The sequence below is a fragment of the Desmodus rotundus genome, chromosome 3 (genome assembly GCF_022682495.2).
Source record: "Desmodus rotundus isolate HL8 chromosome 3, HLdesRot8A.1, whole genome shotgun sequence".
NCBI classification, from domain to species: domain Eukaryota; kingdom Metazoa; phylum Chordata; class Mammalia; order Chiroptera; family Phyllostomidae; genus Desmodus; species Desmodus rotundus.
The window spans coordinates 168,382,372-168,400,941 of NC_071389.1; the positions used below are offsets into that span (position 1 = coordinate 168,382,372).

Here is an 18,570-nt window from a genome sequence, read left to right on the forward strand (position 1 = left end):
CTTACATAGAGGTAGGTAGAAACCAGAGCACTAACAAACAGTTATTAAATTACTAAACCTAGGAAGATAATTTGGATCACTGAGACATTCATGTTAAAATGGCTAAAGGCTACCTCACAGGATACTGGAAACACACAAAACCCAAAGAGTGTAAAAGCTGTTGACACTTGAAGTGGAAGGTGCGGGTGGGGTGCTAAGACAATGCAGGTGGCAGTGGGACTCGAGGCAGCAGGGCTGCTGACGTGAATGCAGGAGGTAGCACAGTCTGCCACAAGCCAGGCCCTGCAAGGCTGGGTGGTGCTTCTCTGGGGAGCAAGGCCCAGGTGCAGACACTTGTTTTTAATTTTCTTCAAGCACAGCTGAAAGGGCTCCAGCTGCCTGTCAGCAGCCAATGAAGGTTATAGTTCTATTCCTTCCAACCCAATTCTATTCCCAGGAAAATTATGAATAAAACAGTATAACTTCCATATTAAACTAACATGTCATTACCCATTTGCCACTCATGAATGAGGCAATTCATGTGATGGAAACATACTCTAGCAGAACTGACCGTATGTACTAAGTATAGCCAAGTACTCTTTTGCATTTGTTACGGTATTTATAAAGTAACAACTACTGCACTTTCTAGAAGAGGATACTAAGGCTTTGAGAGGTGAAGTGATTTGTCCAACTCTACCCAGTTGCTCTTTTGCAGAGTTAGAATCAAACCATGGGTTTAACTTTAAATCTCATGCTCTTAATCATTAAGCTATACTGCCTCCTAGATGGTTTCATCTATACCTGCGTCCTCCATCTGGGAAAAGTTAGGCCCCCATCCCATCAGAGGTACTGAGCAAGTTATGTTTACTTTGGTTTTCTCCTTGGTCCTCACTTCAACATCTATCTTTAAGTGTCTCAACCACCCAAATCCCTCTTTCTTGTCTCATTTCCCTCTTGTGAACTGACTGTTCAGGACATGTGGCGCTCAGCTTGAACCCATCCTCAAAGCTGTCTGTCCTATACCTCATGACCTCCACACTAAGAATAGCAGGCTGGAAGCGTTTCCAGTGACATCATCTAGATGAAAGCCTTCTCTCAGCTACAAAGTTCACATATAGACACTATGTTCCAATAAGGAGTTATGATTACAGAAGCCTCTCAGGTTCTCTCCCCAAGGAGATATCCATGGTTTCTAAAGGTAATTCTCTCATTGTTTAGTAAATGAATGACTCAATGATAATTTCATATCAAATAGGCCAAACAAGGATGAAGAGTAAAGGGGCTATAGTTTGGATTACATCAATTAGTTTATATTTCACATACATTAGGTTCAACCTTGTATGCTGAATGTACACCCTAGACCTAAGAAGTTTTATTTTTAATCCCATTTTAAAGCAAACATTGATTTATACATCTAGTATTGCCTTTGCTAACAAGATACTTAGAAGGTAAGAAGCAGAAGAAAGAAAATATGTAAGTAACCATTCACGAACTTCAGCAGCTCTAATGTACAGTTTGTGGAGGCAAGCACGTGTGTTAATTATGTCGTGAATCATCCAGTCCTGGTGGCAATGGGAAACTTGAACGATATTACTTATTCCGCATTAAGATCTGAATTTCTACTCAAATGTCACAGACCACGGCCTACTTCCAGTTTGTGGACACTGTCATTGACCTGAACCTTTGAACAAAACAACTACATCCCCACACACTTTGCCAGGGGGCCTTTCTTAGATATAGCAGAAAGTAATTGCCTTAAATACTTAATGAGTTTATTAAGCTAACGGGAAAGTTTCAGAAGAACTAAATGGATTTAAGCATTTAAATTTTCTGACTCAGAACTCGTTCAGTGTGTGGTGGCAGTTGCCGTGGAGGAACGGGCCAGGATGTTTGGGTGACAACTGTCTTCCCCCAGTGACCTTTATTCACAGTCTGTCTGGAAAGTCTGCCAGTTAGCACAGGTCCGCAATATCTGCTACCTAAATTTTCTCTTCTTGCAAAGGTTGATTTTTAAGGGAATTATTGGGAAGATCTTCAGAGGCAAATGGTCGTCAGAGCACAGGCTTGACATGCTTGTCTTTTTTATGTAGCAAAAGGTACAATTATGTACAGGAGTTCATAAAGCCAGGCAGGGTGTGAGCAACTAGGGGCAGAAAGGAGGCATCCACTCTACTTTGTCCAGCCAGGAAAAAAAAATGCATGCATTCGACCCAGGGCAGCTGGGTTAAATATTTTAATACTTTTAATAATATTTGGACCAATTCTCTCCTGAGGATAAACTGGGAAGACAATAGCAAGTTCATAATATCAGGAATGTACATTTTGGGGTAAGTTATGAAAGTTGACTCTTCAAAGAAGAAGTCATGGGGGGTGGGGAATAGAGATAAATTCTTAGTTTTATAAAACTATGGAGGATATAATACTGATTCAATCAAAAGATAAATATAACTGGACCAAAAAAGTTGTGTTCTAAGCACAGTGTCCAAAGCAAATACACCATAAACTAAATTTGGTTTTTATTCATGTCTCAACACGAACACTTCTACTCATGCTGGAACCTTCTCTCAGGCCCTCTGAGCAAAAATAAAATAACACGTAGATTATGTCATCTCAAGTATGCCTTACATTGTGTGACAAAGCAAAACAAAGTAATCTTTCGAGTGATTAAAAGCTAGTGAGTTCTATGAGATTTAAAAAACCAATAAAATGTTGAATAACCACTGCTATTTTAGAGCTAGCCAGTTCCTTTAAACAGCCTCTCAGATAGCAGTAGAAAGGGTACAATAAATCCAAATCAAACACATGCCTGAAGAATTTCATCTCTGGTTTGCCTTAACCTTGTGTTTAGTTGTTTATTATCCAAACCGATAGGTTTCTATTAAAAGAGCATTTATTCTGCTAGAACAAGAAGCTGGCTGAACAAAAGCAGTTGTCTGATAAATGGCCAAATAAATAAGCTTTATTTTTTATGGTTCTAGAATAAAATAGGCTTATAGATAATCTGACATCTGTAATTTGACAGTTGTCTTCTCACCTATGTCCTTAGTAAACACCTATTTTTAGGGAATACAGAAAAATGCAAAATATTCTAATTTGTAAACAAAATATATACATTAAGAACACATTTAAAAAGAATTTTCACACCTATTTAATATTTGGTACACATTAAACTCTTAAGTATTTTGCCCAACCCTAAAATTACTACTTAAAAGAAAATAGAGAGGCACGGTCTTTTCTACCATATGATGAGTAAAACTAGCTAACAAAACAGAGTAGAATAAGAAAACAGTTTGCAGGCTCAAATATCCCATGTGAACAAGATATTTTTCCTGTTTTACTTTTACAGATACAGAGACGTTATATTTAATTTTTAAAGCAGTAACAGCCACGGACAAATCTAGCTTGTCATAAACAAACACAAGGAAAGTCAGTGGTTAAATCCATCCAGCTAGCTACTAGGCAAACCCCTCTGAAAGCCCACAGGACCGCCTTCTGGAATGATTTCATTGTCATAAGTGTCCTAATAACACAGCAGCTGTAATCTATAAAAATGGCTGGAGTCCTCTTGCCACATCTCAGAGTGGCCGATATTGGAACATAACAAATATTTGCTACTCACTTTTCAGTTTTCTTGTCTTCTGCTCCAGTGCCTGGCAAGTGTTCACTAGCTCAGTATTTATAGTCTGGAGACTTAGTTGTTCCGAAATTGCTTCCTCTAATTTATGCAGCAAAGACTTAGCTTTTTCACTGGCAGAATGGGCTGTGCCATCTCGATCCTCAACCTGGAGGTGTACAGTTAATACTGGATTTTCACAGTGTGGCCAGGAAAGAAAGCAATTGAGCGCTCACTGTTATGCACAGGAAACTGAAAATGTGCTTTTCTTCTCAGGGAAGTGATAAGCCTCTACCGAACTTCTGCAATTCTGTGTTTGCATGGGCTTCGTCCGCCTGAGCTCCATCTACAGCCCCAAGTGTCTTGATATGTTAAGTTGCCTCTTTCTGCAGTGGTGACACCGCCTCTCTCACAACGCCCCCTTTACTTCCTCCGCTCACTGCTAGTCTCAAGGGACTGAACTTCACAGTTCCTCTTTGGGGTTTTTTGTTATTGTTGTTGTTCCTTCTCCATTTTTACTTCATGGTTTTAAGGACATCTGGGGAGCCTTCCCCTAAATATAATGTAGTCAAAGGCTGCCCTACCTGCTCCTCTGCATCCTTCTGCCATTGACTGGCTTCTTGGACCTTCTTCCTGAGGATGGCTTCCTGGTTGACAGCATCTTCTTGCAGTTGTTTAAGGGCTTCTAGTTGTTTCTGTCTGGAGTTAAAAAAAAAAAACCCAAACCACAAGCTGTCAGTGACATTTCAACTAAGAGTCACCCCTGGAAGTTGTGACAAATTCAGGCTTCATAGACTTCCTCAGAGATCAGAGGAAAAAGTGAAAGTGTTTACATACATACAAATACTTCACCAATATAGAATTTTAATTAAAGCAATCATATTGATCCCTTAGCCTGATATCTTCACTTTACGATAAGGACATTAAGTTTCCTATTTTACATTGGAATATTCAGTTCATTCATAGCACTTTGTACTGGTGGCCAGTTGCTTAGAGGATGGAGCTAATACAATGGTGACAAGTATAATATTTACACAGCACAGCTAGCTTTTTCAGAAAAAGAAGGAAAGAAAAGCAAAAGTGAGGGAGGAAAAAAAAAAAGAAACAGGAGCTTCGTTTCATGACCTTGGCCTTTCCACTTAAAAGTTGTTAATCAGGATAGAAATACGTCCCGAGAACAGGAAGGGCTGCTTCCAAGCACAGATGAAAGCTACCCGTCAATAATTCCTCTGAGTCTTCTCTTCCTGGAACTTGCCCTCCCTTTCTTCCTCACCTGAAATCGCTTAGTGTTGTCATGTTACCTTTCCTTTGGATCTGACTTAATTCTCAAAATACGTAAAAATGCATCCACGCTCTGATCACTGATGAGATTATTTGAACATGCTATGTATCAATATATCAATTATTATCTGGAGACAACTTGACCTGAATAAGAACCTTAGCTCAAAGGTAGACCATTGGGAGTTTCAAAGCAGTGAGGAAAATGTTGTCAGGTTTAGCCCTTCTGCATGCTTCCCAAATGTTAACACAGCGAATCCCATTGTACATTTGTCATAAATCCTGCCCTGGTTACAAAAAGGACTGCGTGAGAGACAAGGATGGTCTTACAAAATGCTTTACCATTACAGTAAACCAGCAAACAAAACCTTAAACAAAATTGTAACTCTCCGAAAACATATTCTACTAAGATTGTTCAATACCATAGAGTCAGTTTTTCTTTTCTTAAATTGTGGTGAGACCATTTAACATGAGATCTACCCTCTTAACACATTTTTAAGTGTATAGTACAAGTCAGCTAGAGGCACAACGTTGTACAGCAGATCTCTCTAGCTTATCTATCCTGTGTAAGTAAAACTTTATACCTGTTGAAGAACTGCAACTCCCCATTTCTGCCTCCCTTACCCCCTAGAAACCACCATTCTCCTCTCTGCTTCTGAGTTTGATCATTTTTAACACCTCATGCAGCTGTAATCACTCAGTATTTGTCCTTTCACGACTGGTTTGTTTCACTTAGCATAATGACCTCTAGATTCATCCACATTGTCACATGTGGCAAACTTTTCTTCTTGTTTAAGGCCAAAAAATATCTCATTGTGTGTATATACCACATTTCTTTATTCTCTCATCCTCTGATGAACATTTAGGCTGTTTCTACATCTTCGCTATTCTGAATACTGCTGCAGTGAACATGGGTGTGCAAATACCTCTTTGACTTTCTGCTTTGAAATCTTGGTCATACAGAAGCTCTATTTTTAATGTTTTAAAGAACTGCCATACTGTTTCCAAATAGCAGTTGCACCATTTTACATTCCCACAAAGAGCATACAAGAGTTTCAATTTCCCTTGCCAACACTTGGTATCTTTTGGGGTTTTTTAAAAAATAATATCCTTCCTAACAGGTGTGATTCATTCATTTTTGTGAATGACTCATTGTGCTTTTTATTTGCACTTCTCTGATAATTAGTGATTTTGAGCATCTTTTCATTTACCTGTTGGCCAACTGTATACCTTCTTTGGAAAAATGCCTATTTAAGTACTCTGCTCATTTTATTTTCTTTCACTAGGCATTTTTTAAATTTCCATCCCCCCCCCAACTTTGGTAATGATCAGTTTGTTCTCTATATCAATGGATCTATTTGTATTTTGTTTTGTTTATTCATTTGTTTTGTTTTGTTTTAGATTCCACTTATAAGTGAAATCATGTAGCATTTGTTTTTCTCTGACTTACCTCACTTAGCACAACACCTTTTAGGCCCATTCATGTTGTCACAAATGGCAAGAATATTCATATGTATTCATGTATATAATTAAAAATATATGTCACATCTTCCTTATCCATGCATCTGTTGATGAATATCTATGTAGCTTCCATATCTTAGCAATTACTAGTAATGCTGCAACGAACATAGGGGTACATATATCTTTTTTAATTAGTGGTGGGTTTTGGGGTTTTTTGATAAATACCCAGAAGTGGAATTGCTGGATCATAAGGCAGTTCCACTTTTAATTTTTTAAGGAATCTCCATACTGTTTTCCATAGCGGCTGCACTAATTTACAATCGCAACAGTGTACAAGGACTCCCTTTTCTCCATAGCCTCTCTAATACTTGTTTCTGTTGATTTATTGATAGTATGAAGTGATATCTCATTGTGATTTTAATTTGCATTTCTTTGATGATTGACGGTTAATGACACTGAGCACCTTTTCATATGTCTATTGGCCATCTGTGCATCCCTTTGAATAAAGTTCTATCCAGGTCCTCTGCCAATGTTCAAACTGGGTTATTGTTTTGGGTTATTCAGTTATTGTGAAAGTTCCTTGTATTATTTGAATATTAACCCCTTATCAAATATGTGGTTTGCAATATTTTTTCTCATTCCATATGTAAGCTTTTCACTCTGTTAATTCCTTTTTCTGTGCAGAAGCTTTTTAGTCTGCTATAGACACACTTGTCTATTTTGCTTTTGTTGCCTGTGCTTTTTGGTGTCATATCCAACAAATCATTGGCAAGACAAATGTCATGAAGTTTTTCCCCATGTTCCCTTCTAGGAGTTTTACAGTTTTAGGCCTTATGCTTAAGTCTTCACTCCATTTTGAGTTGATTTTTATATGTGGTATATGTTTTCAACTTCACTCTTTTGTATGAGGACATCTAATTTTTCCAACACCATTCGTTGAAAAGACTATTGTTTTCCATTGTGTATCCTTGGCACACTAGTCAGAGTTCATATATGCATGGGTTGTTTCATTCTCTTATATTGCTCAATATGTCTGCCTTTAGATCAGTACCATAGTGTTTTGATTACTGTAGCTTTATGATACATTTTGAAATCAGGAATGTAACACCTTCAGGTTTGTTCTTTCTCAAGACAGTTTTGGCTATTTTAGGTGCTTTGTGGTTCCATATGAGCATTAGGATTGTTTTTCTCTGTTACTGTAAAAAAAATGCCATTAGGATTTAGATAGGGATTACATTGAATCTGTAGGTTGCTTTGGGAAGTATGAACATTTTAACCCTATTAGGTCTTCCAGCCCATGAACATAAAATGTCCTTCCATTTATTTACATCCTTAATTTCTTTCAGCAATGTTTTGTAGTTTTCAGTATACAAGTCTTCATCTCCTTAGTTAAGTGTATTCTTAAGTATTTTATTCTTTTGGATATGATTTTAGTGGGATTCCTTTCTCAGGTTCCTTTTCAGCTACTTCATTATTAGTTTATAGAGCTGCAACTGATTTTTGTATGCTGATTTTGTAGCCTGCAATGTTGCTAAATTTGTTTCTTGGTTTTCACAGCTTTTTGTGGAGTCTTTAGGGTTTTCTATATATAAATTGATGTCATCTGCAAACAGAGATGACTTTACTTCTTCCTTTCTAATGTAGATGCCTTTTATTTCTTTTTCTTGTATAATTGCTCTAACTAGGGCTTCCAGTACCATGTTGCATGGAAGTGGTGAGAGCGGTCATGCCTGCCTTGTTTCTGAACTTAGAGGAAAAGCCTTCAGTCTTTCATCACTGAACATGATGTTAGCTGTGGGCTTTATTATGGAAATTATTATAATAATTTCCATTATTATGTTGAGGTAGTTTCCTTCTAGTTCTAGGTTTTGAACACTTTTATTATGAAAGGGTATTGCATCTTGTTCAATGTTTTTCTGCATCAATTTAGAAGCTCTTGTGATATTTATCCTTCATGTTGTTGAGGGCTGCATCACATTAATTAATTTGTATATGCTGAATCATTCTTGCATTCAAGAGATAAATCTTACTTGATCATGGTGTGTAACAATCTTTTTAATGTGCTGTTGAAATTGGTTTGCCAGTATTTTGTTGAGGATTTTAGCACCTGTATGGATCAGGAATATTGGCCTATAGTTTTGTTTTGTTTTGTTTTTGGTAGTGTCTTTGGTTTTGGTATCAGGATAATGCTGGCCTCAAAAAATGAATTGGGAAGTGGTCCCTCCTCTTCGACTTTTTGAAAGAGCTTCAAAAGAATTTGCATTAATCTTCTTTAGATGTTTGATAGATTCACCAATGAAGATATTTCAGATTTTACTTATTTAAGTATTTTCTTTTTAATTTTAGTATAGCTAAAGATTTGTCAATTTTATCTTTTGATTAAAGATAAAAGCCAACTCCTAGTTTCACTGACTTTTTTGAAAATTGTTTTTCTATTCGCTGTTTTTTTCCTGCTCTAATTTTTATTATTTCCTTCCTTTTGTTAAATTTGAATTTTATTTGTTCTTCTTTTTTTAGTTCCTTGAGGAATAGTCTAAGTTCTCAAGATTGTCCATTATCTTCCAAATGAAAGCAAAATGACTGTAAAGATGAATAGAAATCGATACTTAATAATATTAAATTTTTAATCACATATGTGTTTACATCTATAAGATAATAAGTTTTATGTACTTTATGTTATTTTGTTTATAATACTCAGCCAAGGATATGGTCTACTGATTATTTTTTTTGAGAGAGAGAAACATCAGTGTGAGAGAGGAACATCCATTAATCAATTGCCTCCTGTCCGTGTCCTGACTGGGGATTGAACCCACAACCTAGGTATGTGCCCTGACTAGGCATCAAACCTACAACATTCTGGTGTATGGGACAATGCTCCAACCATCTGAGCCACCCAGCCAGGGTAAGTTTTATGCACTTTATAAATCATAACAATATTAGAAATAGCTTTTTAAAAAATTATATAGACCCATCTACTGTATTAATGATATTTAACAGATGTTGAACCATTGAAGATTTTTCTTTCTTTGAGATTTTTATTATCGCATTAAGAGGTAAATAATAGCTTTGGGTGTGTGTTTTTAAATTCAACAACTCTCCTTGCTAACGTGTCCTAATTCTAAATCTTGATTTCTACTCCTGCCAAGTCTGAGTCTCCCCCAGACTTTCCCATCCCAATAGCATCCCATTTACTGAGTTTCATACCCAAAACCTCTAAGTCAAGGATATCTTTTCTCTTTTTTCCATTCCCACAACTAACTCACTGGCATGTCAGATATGATCCATCCTCAAAATATAGTTTGAATCCAACCATTTCTTGCCACCTTTACAACTATCACCCTGGCTCATGTTACACCCCTCACCTGCACTATTGCAATAGCTTTTAACTCAGTGTTTTATTTTTTAACATGCCTCAGTAAATATTTTATATTTCAACCGATTACATACACACAGCTGAAACAAAAACTTTATGAAACACTACTCTTACTATATGCAATACACTCTGGTAGTTTATGTTTATTTAGTTTTAAATGTGTCATGATCCAGTAAATTGATATCAGGATCTCTCATTGGTGATCTTGTATTGAAAAAACTTTTCCTCATTAGCCTCATTGCTTTAAATCTTGCCCTCTATAGATAATTTTCTACCCAGCAGCAGCCAGAATGATCTTTCAAAACACAAGTTATACCACTTCTCTGCTTATAACCCTGTGATGGCTTCCCATCCACTCGGAATAAAATCCCCATGGCCAAACATGAACTGCTAGGCTGTGGACCTGACTGCTTCCTATCTCTCTGGCCTCATCTCCTACCACTGCCCAGAACTGTCTCCACCCAGGCCATGCCGGCCTCTCACTGATATTCAGACAAACCCAGCTCATGACAACCGCTGGGCCTTCGCACTATCTAGTTCCTTAGCTAGAACACTCTCCAGATCATTACATAGCTCGCTCTCACTCCACTGGACTATCCACTCAATTCATCACTCCTCAGACAGGCCTTTCCTGGGCATTGTTTCTAAAATTAGGGCTTCCTGCCCTCTATCATTCTTGGTCTTCTTATCCTGCTTTAATTTACTTTGTATCGCCCTGGCGTTATAATATGTACTTATGTATTTATTTGTTCATCATCTGTGTCCCTCAATAGATGTTAGTTTCATGGGGGCAGAGATTTCTGACTTGTTTTCTATAAGTCCCTAGGACCGGGGGTGGGGGTGCAGGGGGCGGGGGACGTCAGGCAAAGGGCTGGCACTTGGATGTTGCACAAATGATGACATGCTTTTCTCACCAAACCCTCTGAGAACCATTTTTCTTCCACTGCCTTTCCTTGACTCATTCAATTCTTCCATTCCTCAGCTCTGGAGCCTATTATCTTATGCCAAAATGAAAGCCTTCTCCTCCTAAGCTTACAGCCCCTAAAGTCGCCTTTAATAAATATTCTTACCTCATCTAAACATAGGATTCTCTCATTCCCACAAAATACCCCATTCTTTTTCTCATGCATAGTTAAAACCCATAGCCAAATCATTTCATGTATGGCCTCTAAATGATTTTGTCTGTTTTAAATCATGTCTAGAAGTCAGGGGTTAACCCACTCTTACACTGATAAATAGTATTTTGCCCATTGCTAGGTTTCCAGAACATTTTTAGTGAATATTATGTCAGATTTTAACAAGTAGGTAGTAGGGGATTAATAGCTGCAAGAACACAGGTTTTGAGGCTGGACATATCTAGATCTGATCCCAGCTGTCACTTAATCCTACTTGGGTGCCCTTGGGAAGTTATTGAACCTCTCTGGAAACAAATGTACACCAAGTTCTTAGCACTGCATCCAACACAGTAAGCTCTCAACAAATTGCACCTACTATTATGTAACTAGGCTTCTTGTGTATCTAGTAGATAAAATAGAAGACTCACTTACTCAGAGATGACTCTAGTGTAGGCCTCTCTCCAAATAGTTCTTTGTTGCTAACTAGAAGAATTTCAGCACTCCCCTTGGTGGGGATGGTTATCTGTGTAAGGAAGCTGCACATCCCCTTAACCCACGACTTCACCACTGAAGGAAGTCTGGGCTCCTGGCTTCTTAGAAAAAGCAGAAGATCATTTTCTTGAGAGTTCCTTCTGGTATTAATTTACCTTGGGCATTTAGTTTCCTTATTCAGGGGGAATAAAATGGTTTTTTTCTGGATTTTTTTAAAGCAAACTTGGTCTCTAATAACATTTTTTTTACTTTATTAAAATTCAATATATATACCCCCATGTTCATTCTTTCCTTCAAAAACCATTTCTTAAGAGAACACTTAGTATATGATACTAGCAGCTATATGATCGGAGGTCCACAAAAGATATGAGCACTGCCCTTGTTTAGTACATGTGGTTTACAAAGTGTAAAATTTCAAGAACTCTCCCATAATCACAAGAATTAAAGTGAGAGGAAGAGTAATATGGTAAATTATTTTACATTGAAAGTCCTCTATTCCTTGTGACTTTTTTCACTTGAAATGTAAGTGACTAGTGCCCAAAATGATGCAATGTAGCCTGAGGTAGAACATGGGGCCTGATGGCGTAGGAGTCCACAGGCCCAGCGTCAAGTTCTTCCATTAGTAGATCTACCTGTGGATTTTCCAGTAACTCTCAGGCCTTCACCAATTCACTTTATATCCTTATGGCTCTGCCTTGTGTAAAAGCATGAGGCTTTACTAAATGATCTCTAAGGCCCCTGTGGTTAAAAGACTTCTATAGTCTGTAATGCCAAATTTCTTCTCTAGAGAAAATAACATTATACTGGCTTTGACAGATGTTAAAGTTCACTAATTTCGAATATGTAAGTCAATTTTAAACAACGTCACAATTCAAGATTATTAGACAAAATGTCCTCTCTCAAAAAGTGTCATCTGAAATCAATATATACAACTTGGGCAAAAATAAACTGAAGGCCATGGCACAATCACAAACATGTCATGTTTGTAAAGCATGGGTTTCTTATATATAAATGATTGTCACCTGGAAAGATATGCTTTTCTGAAATGAAAATATTCCAGCCGGAATCTCTTCAAAATCTCTATCAATTTGACAAACTCTTTGTCAAGAGATTCTTTGTGGTTTCCCAAGCTGTTCAGCATTAATCTGCAAAGATTTAGTTTCTCTTCCATGGCATATTTGAATTCCTACAAGGAAAAAAATCACAACACAAGCTCCACTATCCCAGTGTTAAATATAAGCATATGGGGGAGATAGTATGAAACGCTGTGGTCATGTCCCTCTCAATAGCAGTCACTGTTGTTGGTCACTAGAATTCCAGTGGAACACACACTAATTCTCAATTGCCCAAAGACTGATTATACTTTAGGTTGATTATCTCTGATTAATAAGCACAGATTGCGTACTTATCATGTGCCTAAAATTGAATTTCATTTCTTTTACCTAAGATCATGGGTCCCTGACCTTTTCACCAATCATCAGAAGCGCTTTAGAATACAATGAGACAAGGAAATGCAATAGTCAGTATTTGTTGATTAGCACACTCAAAAGCAACTTAAGAAAAGGTTAGTTTGGCAAAGAGGTTGAAATGACCATTTCAGAGTTTTCAGAGTTTCCTTCTTGCTTTAGCTTAACTTAGAGGCTGATGAACATTAAGTTGTCTGGCAATCAAGAAATAGAGATAATGAGTGATGGATAAATTAAAGAGATTTCTTTTTATGGTTCTTTTCTAACAAAACTGGAAATAGCTACCTAAGAAGTTTATGTTTTTCCAATGTTCTGCAAATTTCTGGGGTAATAAAATGTTAGAGTCTCAGGAATAAGATTCTTTTGTACAATGACCATTCTACCAAAGTCAGAGAATGTTATTAGGTCAATTTTAACTGGCTTAGACTAGCCAATTCTCACAAGGATTCAAAGAAAATACACTCTTACATTAAATCATCTTATTTATTCTTTGTTTCTCCAACACATAACACATATCCTCACGCTCACTCACTCTCACTTTTTCCTCACCCTCACACTCACTCTCACCCACATACACATTTATACACATCCCCAGACACACTCTACACACATCATCAGACTCAGACAGCAGAAGATGATACTAATTCCTCAGAAATGGTACTGTATATAGTAAGTATTACCTGTGTTTTAAAAGTAGGAGGAAAACCGGGGAAATAGCAAAATACAGAACACTTACAGTAAGCTTGTTCTCCCACTTCTCTTTCACAGTAATTTCTGGATTAGTTACCCACTGTAGAGAGCTATCAATGAGGGTTTCCACTTCAGAAACTTCTTCGTGCTGAAAAAGAGTTTCACGTCTTCAACTAGGAATTCAGGTAAAAGACATACATTATTACATATGCTATTACATAAGAAGTAAAGGTTTACTATGAAGGTGATTAGGGAGACACCAGGGAAAGTTCCTTCTCATCTAATGCCACCCAGTGACTTGCCTTTAGCCCAGGACGTTGCCATCTGTAGATGCCAACTCTTGTCAGGTTCTCTATACATGCTGAGTACACACAGATAGAATTGTTTTCCAGAACAAAACCTATGTATTTTCCTTCTCCTCTTGAATAGAAGGAATCAAGCATTTTCATGGATTTTTTCATTCATTAAACTAACTACCTACTCTACATGCTAGGAACTGTGAAAGGGATTGGAAATACCAACATGAGGACTCTCTCCTTTCTCTGACCATCTAGAGTTTCCAGTCAAATATCACAATAAGGAAAGAGGTACTAGCCATTAGCTAGAAGGAAACTGTTCCATACATACCATGTCTTCACCCCTTGGTACTAGAGATTAACCTGCAGGAAAACTATGTTCAAGCAATCCATATCTAATGGCCAACCTATTGTCCTGATTGACTCAGAACTAGATCAACCTCAGGAACGTTTGAGAAAAATCTTCCCTTTCACAGAAGGATTAATTTGGGGCTTAACAACACACATACATATTGTGTGCTCTGCAAACAGGCAGTAGGTCAGTTATCTGCAGAGATTCTAGCCAGTGAACCATGAGAGGCGTGCGCTATACAATACCAGCTTCCGAAGAATAGCTGTGAATTCCTCTCCCTTTTGTTCCAGCTCTCTCAGTAATGACAGCATCTCTCGGTCCATCATCGTGTCCAGAGATGACAAGCTGATTAAACTGCACGGCCACTCAGCTTCGGTGTTCTGAAACAATTACCAAAACGTTCAGGACTCTGTCATCCTAATAATGAATATTCATTATTCTTCTTTTACGAAGATAATAGTCTGATGGAATCCTCCTATATCCTCAAAAAACTTTACATTTTCTTTCAAAAGAAGGCACATTTTCAAAACTTTACATGGGTGCAGGGTGCTCAGTAAAGCTCATTGAAAACAAACTGATTTTTTTTGTTTTCCTTGCATTTATAGACGACAGTCTCAGATAATGTTTCACAAAGTACATTTCTTATACTTCTCTCAAAGTCTCTGTCTCATCATATTTTAGATACAGTACATTTAACTTTCTTCTTGCTGTTTGTTGGAAAAAGGTCAGAGGACTCTTATTTCCAGATTGCAATGCAAAGGTGATCTTCTTCACCCATGAGTGGGGTAAACTTCAGAGCCAGAACTTTGCCAGCTGTTGAACGCCCCTGCTCAGAAGTATAGAATTTCACAGCCTGGCATCCTGACATTATCATTATCTCAGAGGCCCGAGGATGAAAACACACTACCAGGGCAGATTGGCCATCATGTCATTGAGTCTGGCAGTTTGGCTCAGTGTCAAAAACCCAGGAAAAGTGATGAGTATTTGAAACAGAATGTCAGGAAAGCCCCTCCCTCAGCAGAACGTCCAAGGCTGCCTGAGACGCGTCAGATGAAGGCAGCATATGTTGCCCCTGCATCCTTGGCAGAAGAAGTTCAAACGGCATTTTGCCCAAAGACATTCTTCCTCTCCTTCCAAGGTCATATCACAGCTGTCAACCGGAGGACATTCTGACATATCTACTGTGCACAGACATGGAGACACCATCAAAGTGGTGAAAAGAAAGCAATTTGCTAATGAAACATTTCCTAACATAATAAGCCTCAAACTGGAAAGTATAAAAGAGTAGAAATATAGTATGGGGGGTGGTCCCGACATTTCATCACCAAGAAGCCTTTTGATTGTTCCTTAATGTGTTGTAAAGACTTGGGTCTACCTAACAAACTGAGGGGGTTTTTTGAAGTAATAATTCATTTTGCCATTTTAAAATTAATCAAAAACATGTAAAATGCTAATTTCTGTTCAGAATGTAATAATCACTGTCATTGAATTGAACTGGTGCAATTGCATCCTAAATTTCATGCTGTTTCTGAGTATCTTTATTTATGGCTGATACATTTACTGCAGGGGATGGGGAAAGTACTGAAAAATCGTTCCTGGATCTCTACTGCTACTTTTAGGCCCCCAGGCTGGGGAACATGCAGGTAGTTTGTGCTGAAAAATACAAGAATGTAAAGGTTTCTGAAACCCAGATTCACTGAATGCACAGTTTCATACCCCAATGCTTGACCCTCCCTACAGTTTTCAGCCATACCGTGAAAAAGGTCCGTTCTTCCAGATTGAGACTTTAGACTTGGACTCTAAAAACCATCAGCAGACTCCCTCAGAATGTCAGAAGTGCTTTTCAGCAAGCTATGAACCTTCACTTAATGGTAACTTACCACATGCAGTGATTCTTTTTTAAAGCTTTCCACTTGATGATAATTACCTACCTCTGCAGACTGAGCCAGAACGAGTTCACAATGTAAAGATTTTTCTCCTTCAGAGATGATACTTTTACACTCTCCACTGACATTCAGTTGGATCCCATTCCTTGAGAAGACAAGAAGAGTAACCCCATAGGGTTAGGTGTGCCTCCAATATTATGTTCTGAGTTCCCAGAATAGGGTATGTTTATCACCAGTCAGTGAGCCCACGTGTGTACCAAGGGTTGTGTAAAGGACTGAGGAGTGCACAGACGAGAGAGTCTGCCCTCCAGGAGCTGCACAGACTGGCAACACTAGGTGGTTGCACACAAGTAGGCCACACTTTTGTTTTTCTTTAATGAATTGGAGCCAATAGTTAAAAATCAGGAAATTTCACTAAAAATCTAGATTTCTGGCTTTTCCTTAAAAAAAAAAACCCAGAAGGTGTGGTCACATGGGGTTCGTGTATTCTTGATTTAACAACAAGCTGGAGCTAAGCAGAGCAGCCCCCCTGCCTTTACTGGGGTGATGCACTTCCTCATTTGGTAACTCTCACAGTGTGAGTGTGCACTCACCCCATTGTCTTTACTCCTGTCACCTGAGTGGCTCCTGCGGACTGCAGGACCAGCATATTATACATATTCAGAAACAAGTGATTGTAATAGAGGATCATGAATGTTAGAATAGAGGTAAGAACAGCATGCCCTGCATGCACTCAAAAGGGTTGCTTTCATCTCAAGGTAAGAGAAAAGCAATGGGAGGCCATGAAAAAGTTGTAAAAAGTTTTGTTAGAGAAAAGCAGAGAAAATGTCACTTACAAATGTACAGAAGAAAAGAATGTGGCACATTCAAGAAGTGCCATCGCCCAGTAGGCCAAGATGTAGAGTGGAGGTACGTGAGAGAAGGCTGGTGAGGTGTTCCTGTGTACTTACATGATGAGCTCCTGTTGCAAGTGCTGTAACTCACAAGCCAGTTTGTTTTTATCCCCTCGTAAATTCTGGAATCACACACAACATTAGGCTGGACATGTCATTCTGGTGGGGAGTTTACATTTATACTTAACAACCCCACCATGCAAGCTGAGAGATACTTATGGTGTACCTCTATAATGTTTCCATATTCTATGATAGTTGACTTAAGTTCTTCTATACTTAAATCCTTCTGAAAAGTAGAAGAGAAAATTAATAGCTAATAAATGTATCAATTTACAAAATCATGTTTATTGAAATAACTATCAGTCTGAGTCACAGAAGAACAACAAATGCCCAATGAGATAAGATCTTCTATCAGTCTCATAATGAAAACAGAACCGGTCTGCTTTTGTGATTAAAACCACAGAAAAAGTATGGGACAGAGAGGCAGCTATATCTAACTGGTGACAGTATGCTCTGTGTTTGCCTGACCAATGGGACCGAACCCTCAAAGGTGACTCTTAAGGCTGAGTCAAAATTATATTTATTATCATTATACATTTAAGAAAAAAATCTGTTTTTACCAATTATAAAGGCATCCAGTTTTATTCAGCTCCAATGATATCCCTGTTAAAAACCCTGTTAACAATTTTGTACTGCAAGACCAGAGGCTACAGGCAGTGTCTGTCCTACAACTTGATCCCTTGACTAGCATGGTGCCTGGAACACGGGAAGTGCCCAGTTGATACCTTAGGAATGCTGGGCGGGAGTGCAAAGTGGTGGAAATCAGAGCTACGGAGGAAGGGAATGGCCGCCCCTACCACAATACCACTATCGACACACAGAGAACACCCACAGTGAAGAGAGAAGTTTTTACAATATTCAATATCTTGGTCTACAAGCTATCCAGGACTTCTTTGAAATGTCATAACATGAAGGGAAAGGTAGAGAAATATTGCTTTTCCTTTACTTCCCTGTCTTGAAATGTGGAAATTTATTAACTCAGAGCTGTGTCCTTCCTGTATCTCTTAAAGCCACCATAACCAGAACCTCCGTTCCTTTGTGACCAGATAGGCAGTGATCATAGGGTATAAGGGTAAATACAATATCTAGTATTCTATCTGTCTATCTGCCTGTCTATCTATCTATCTATCTACCTATCTATCTATCTATCCTACCTAATCAATCAATCAAACTAGGGGGAAAATTTTTCTTCTTGCCCAAAATGAATGACTGCACACACATTTGTGTTATTATGCATTAAAACTGCATCATTGTATCTAGCCATTGACTGATGAATTGGCACACTAATACTCGTTGCATAGACTAATGAGTACCACCAAAATTTAGAGGATATGACAAAACTTAAACCAGATGGAAATGTCATTTTCATTCAAAAATATTTTTGTGAAGTTTATGAAGGAAAAGTCTAATATTCTTGAGAAAATATTAGAATCAAATATTTTAATAGGGGTGAAGTTACACAAATGTCCATCTCCCTTATAATTTGGGTAGAGCTAGCCAATCCCACAGGACTTCACAGGGAGGGATGGAACCAACCTTCTTCAAACTTGCATCTTTATTAAGCAAAGTGTTCTCATACATTTGTAACTGCATCTGAAAAAGAACAAAGGTAGCTC

At 38.0% G+C, this 18,570-nt stretch overlaps 1 protein-coding gene across 2 annotated transcripts in view; it reads right to left on the reverse strand.

The window, feature by feature from the left end:
- Nucleotides 1-18,570, reverse strand: part of IRAG2 (inositol 1,4,5-triphosphate receptor associated 2) — a 72,303-nt gene that overhangs the window by 35,907 nt on the left and 17,826 nt on the right. Inside the window, exons 10-18 of one of the 2 annotated variants that reach the window (XM_024575670.4) lie at nt 18,491-18,547; nt 17,121-17,180; nt 16,952-17,016; nt 16,047-16,146; nt 14,361-14,495; nt 13,514-13,615; nt 12,334-12,497; nt 4,177-4,291; nt 3,599-3,761 (exon numbers count right to left, since the gene is read on the reverse strand). In XM_024575670.4, the coding sequence (XP_024431438.3) occupies nt 3,599-3,761; nt 4,177-4,291; nt 12,334-12,497; nt 13,514-13,615; nt 14,361-14,495; nt 16,047-16,146; nt 16,952-17,016; nt 17,121-17,180; nt 18,491-18,547 (961 nt within the window). Of the gene's footprint in view, nt 1-3,598; nt 3,814-4,176; nt 4,292-12,333; nt 12,498-13,513; nt 13,616-14,360; nt 14,496-16,046; nt 16,147-16,951; nt 17,017-17,120; nt 17,181-18,490; nt 18,548-18,570 lie in introns of those variants that run through there. The other variant, XM_045184257.3, reaches the window with a different exon arrangement.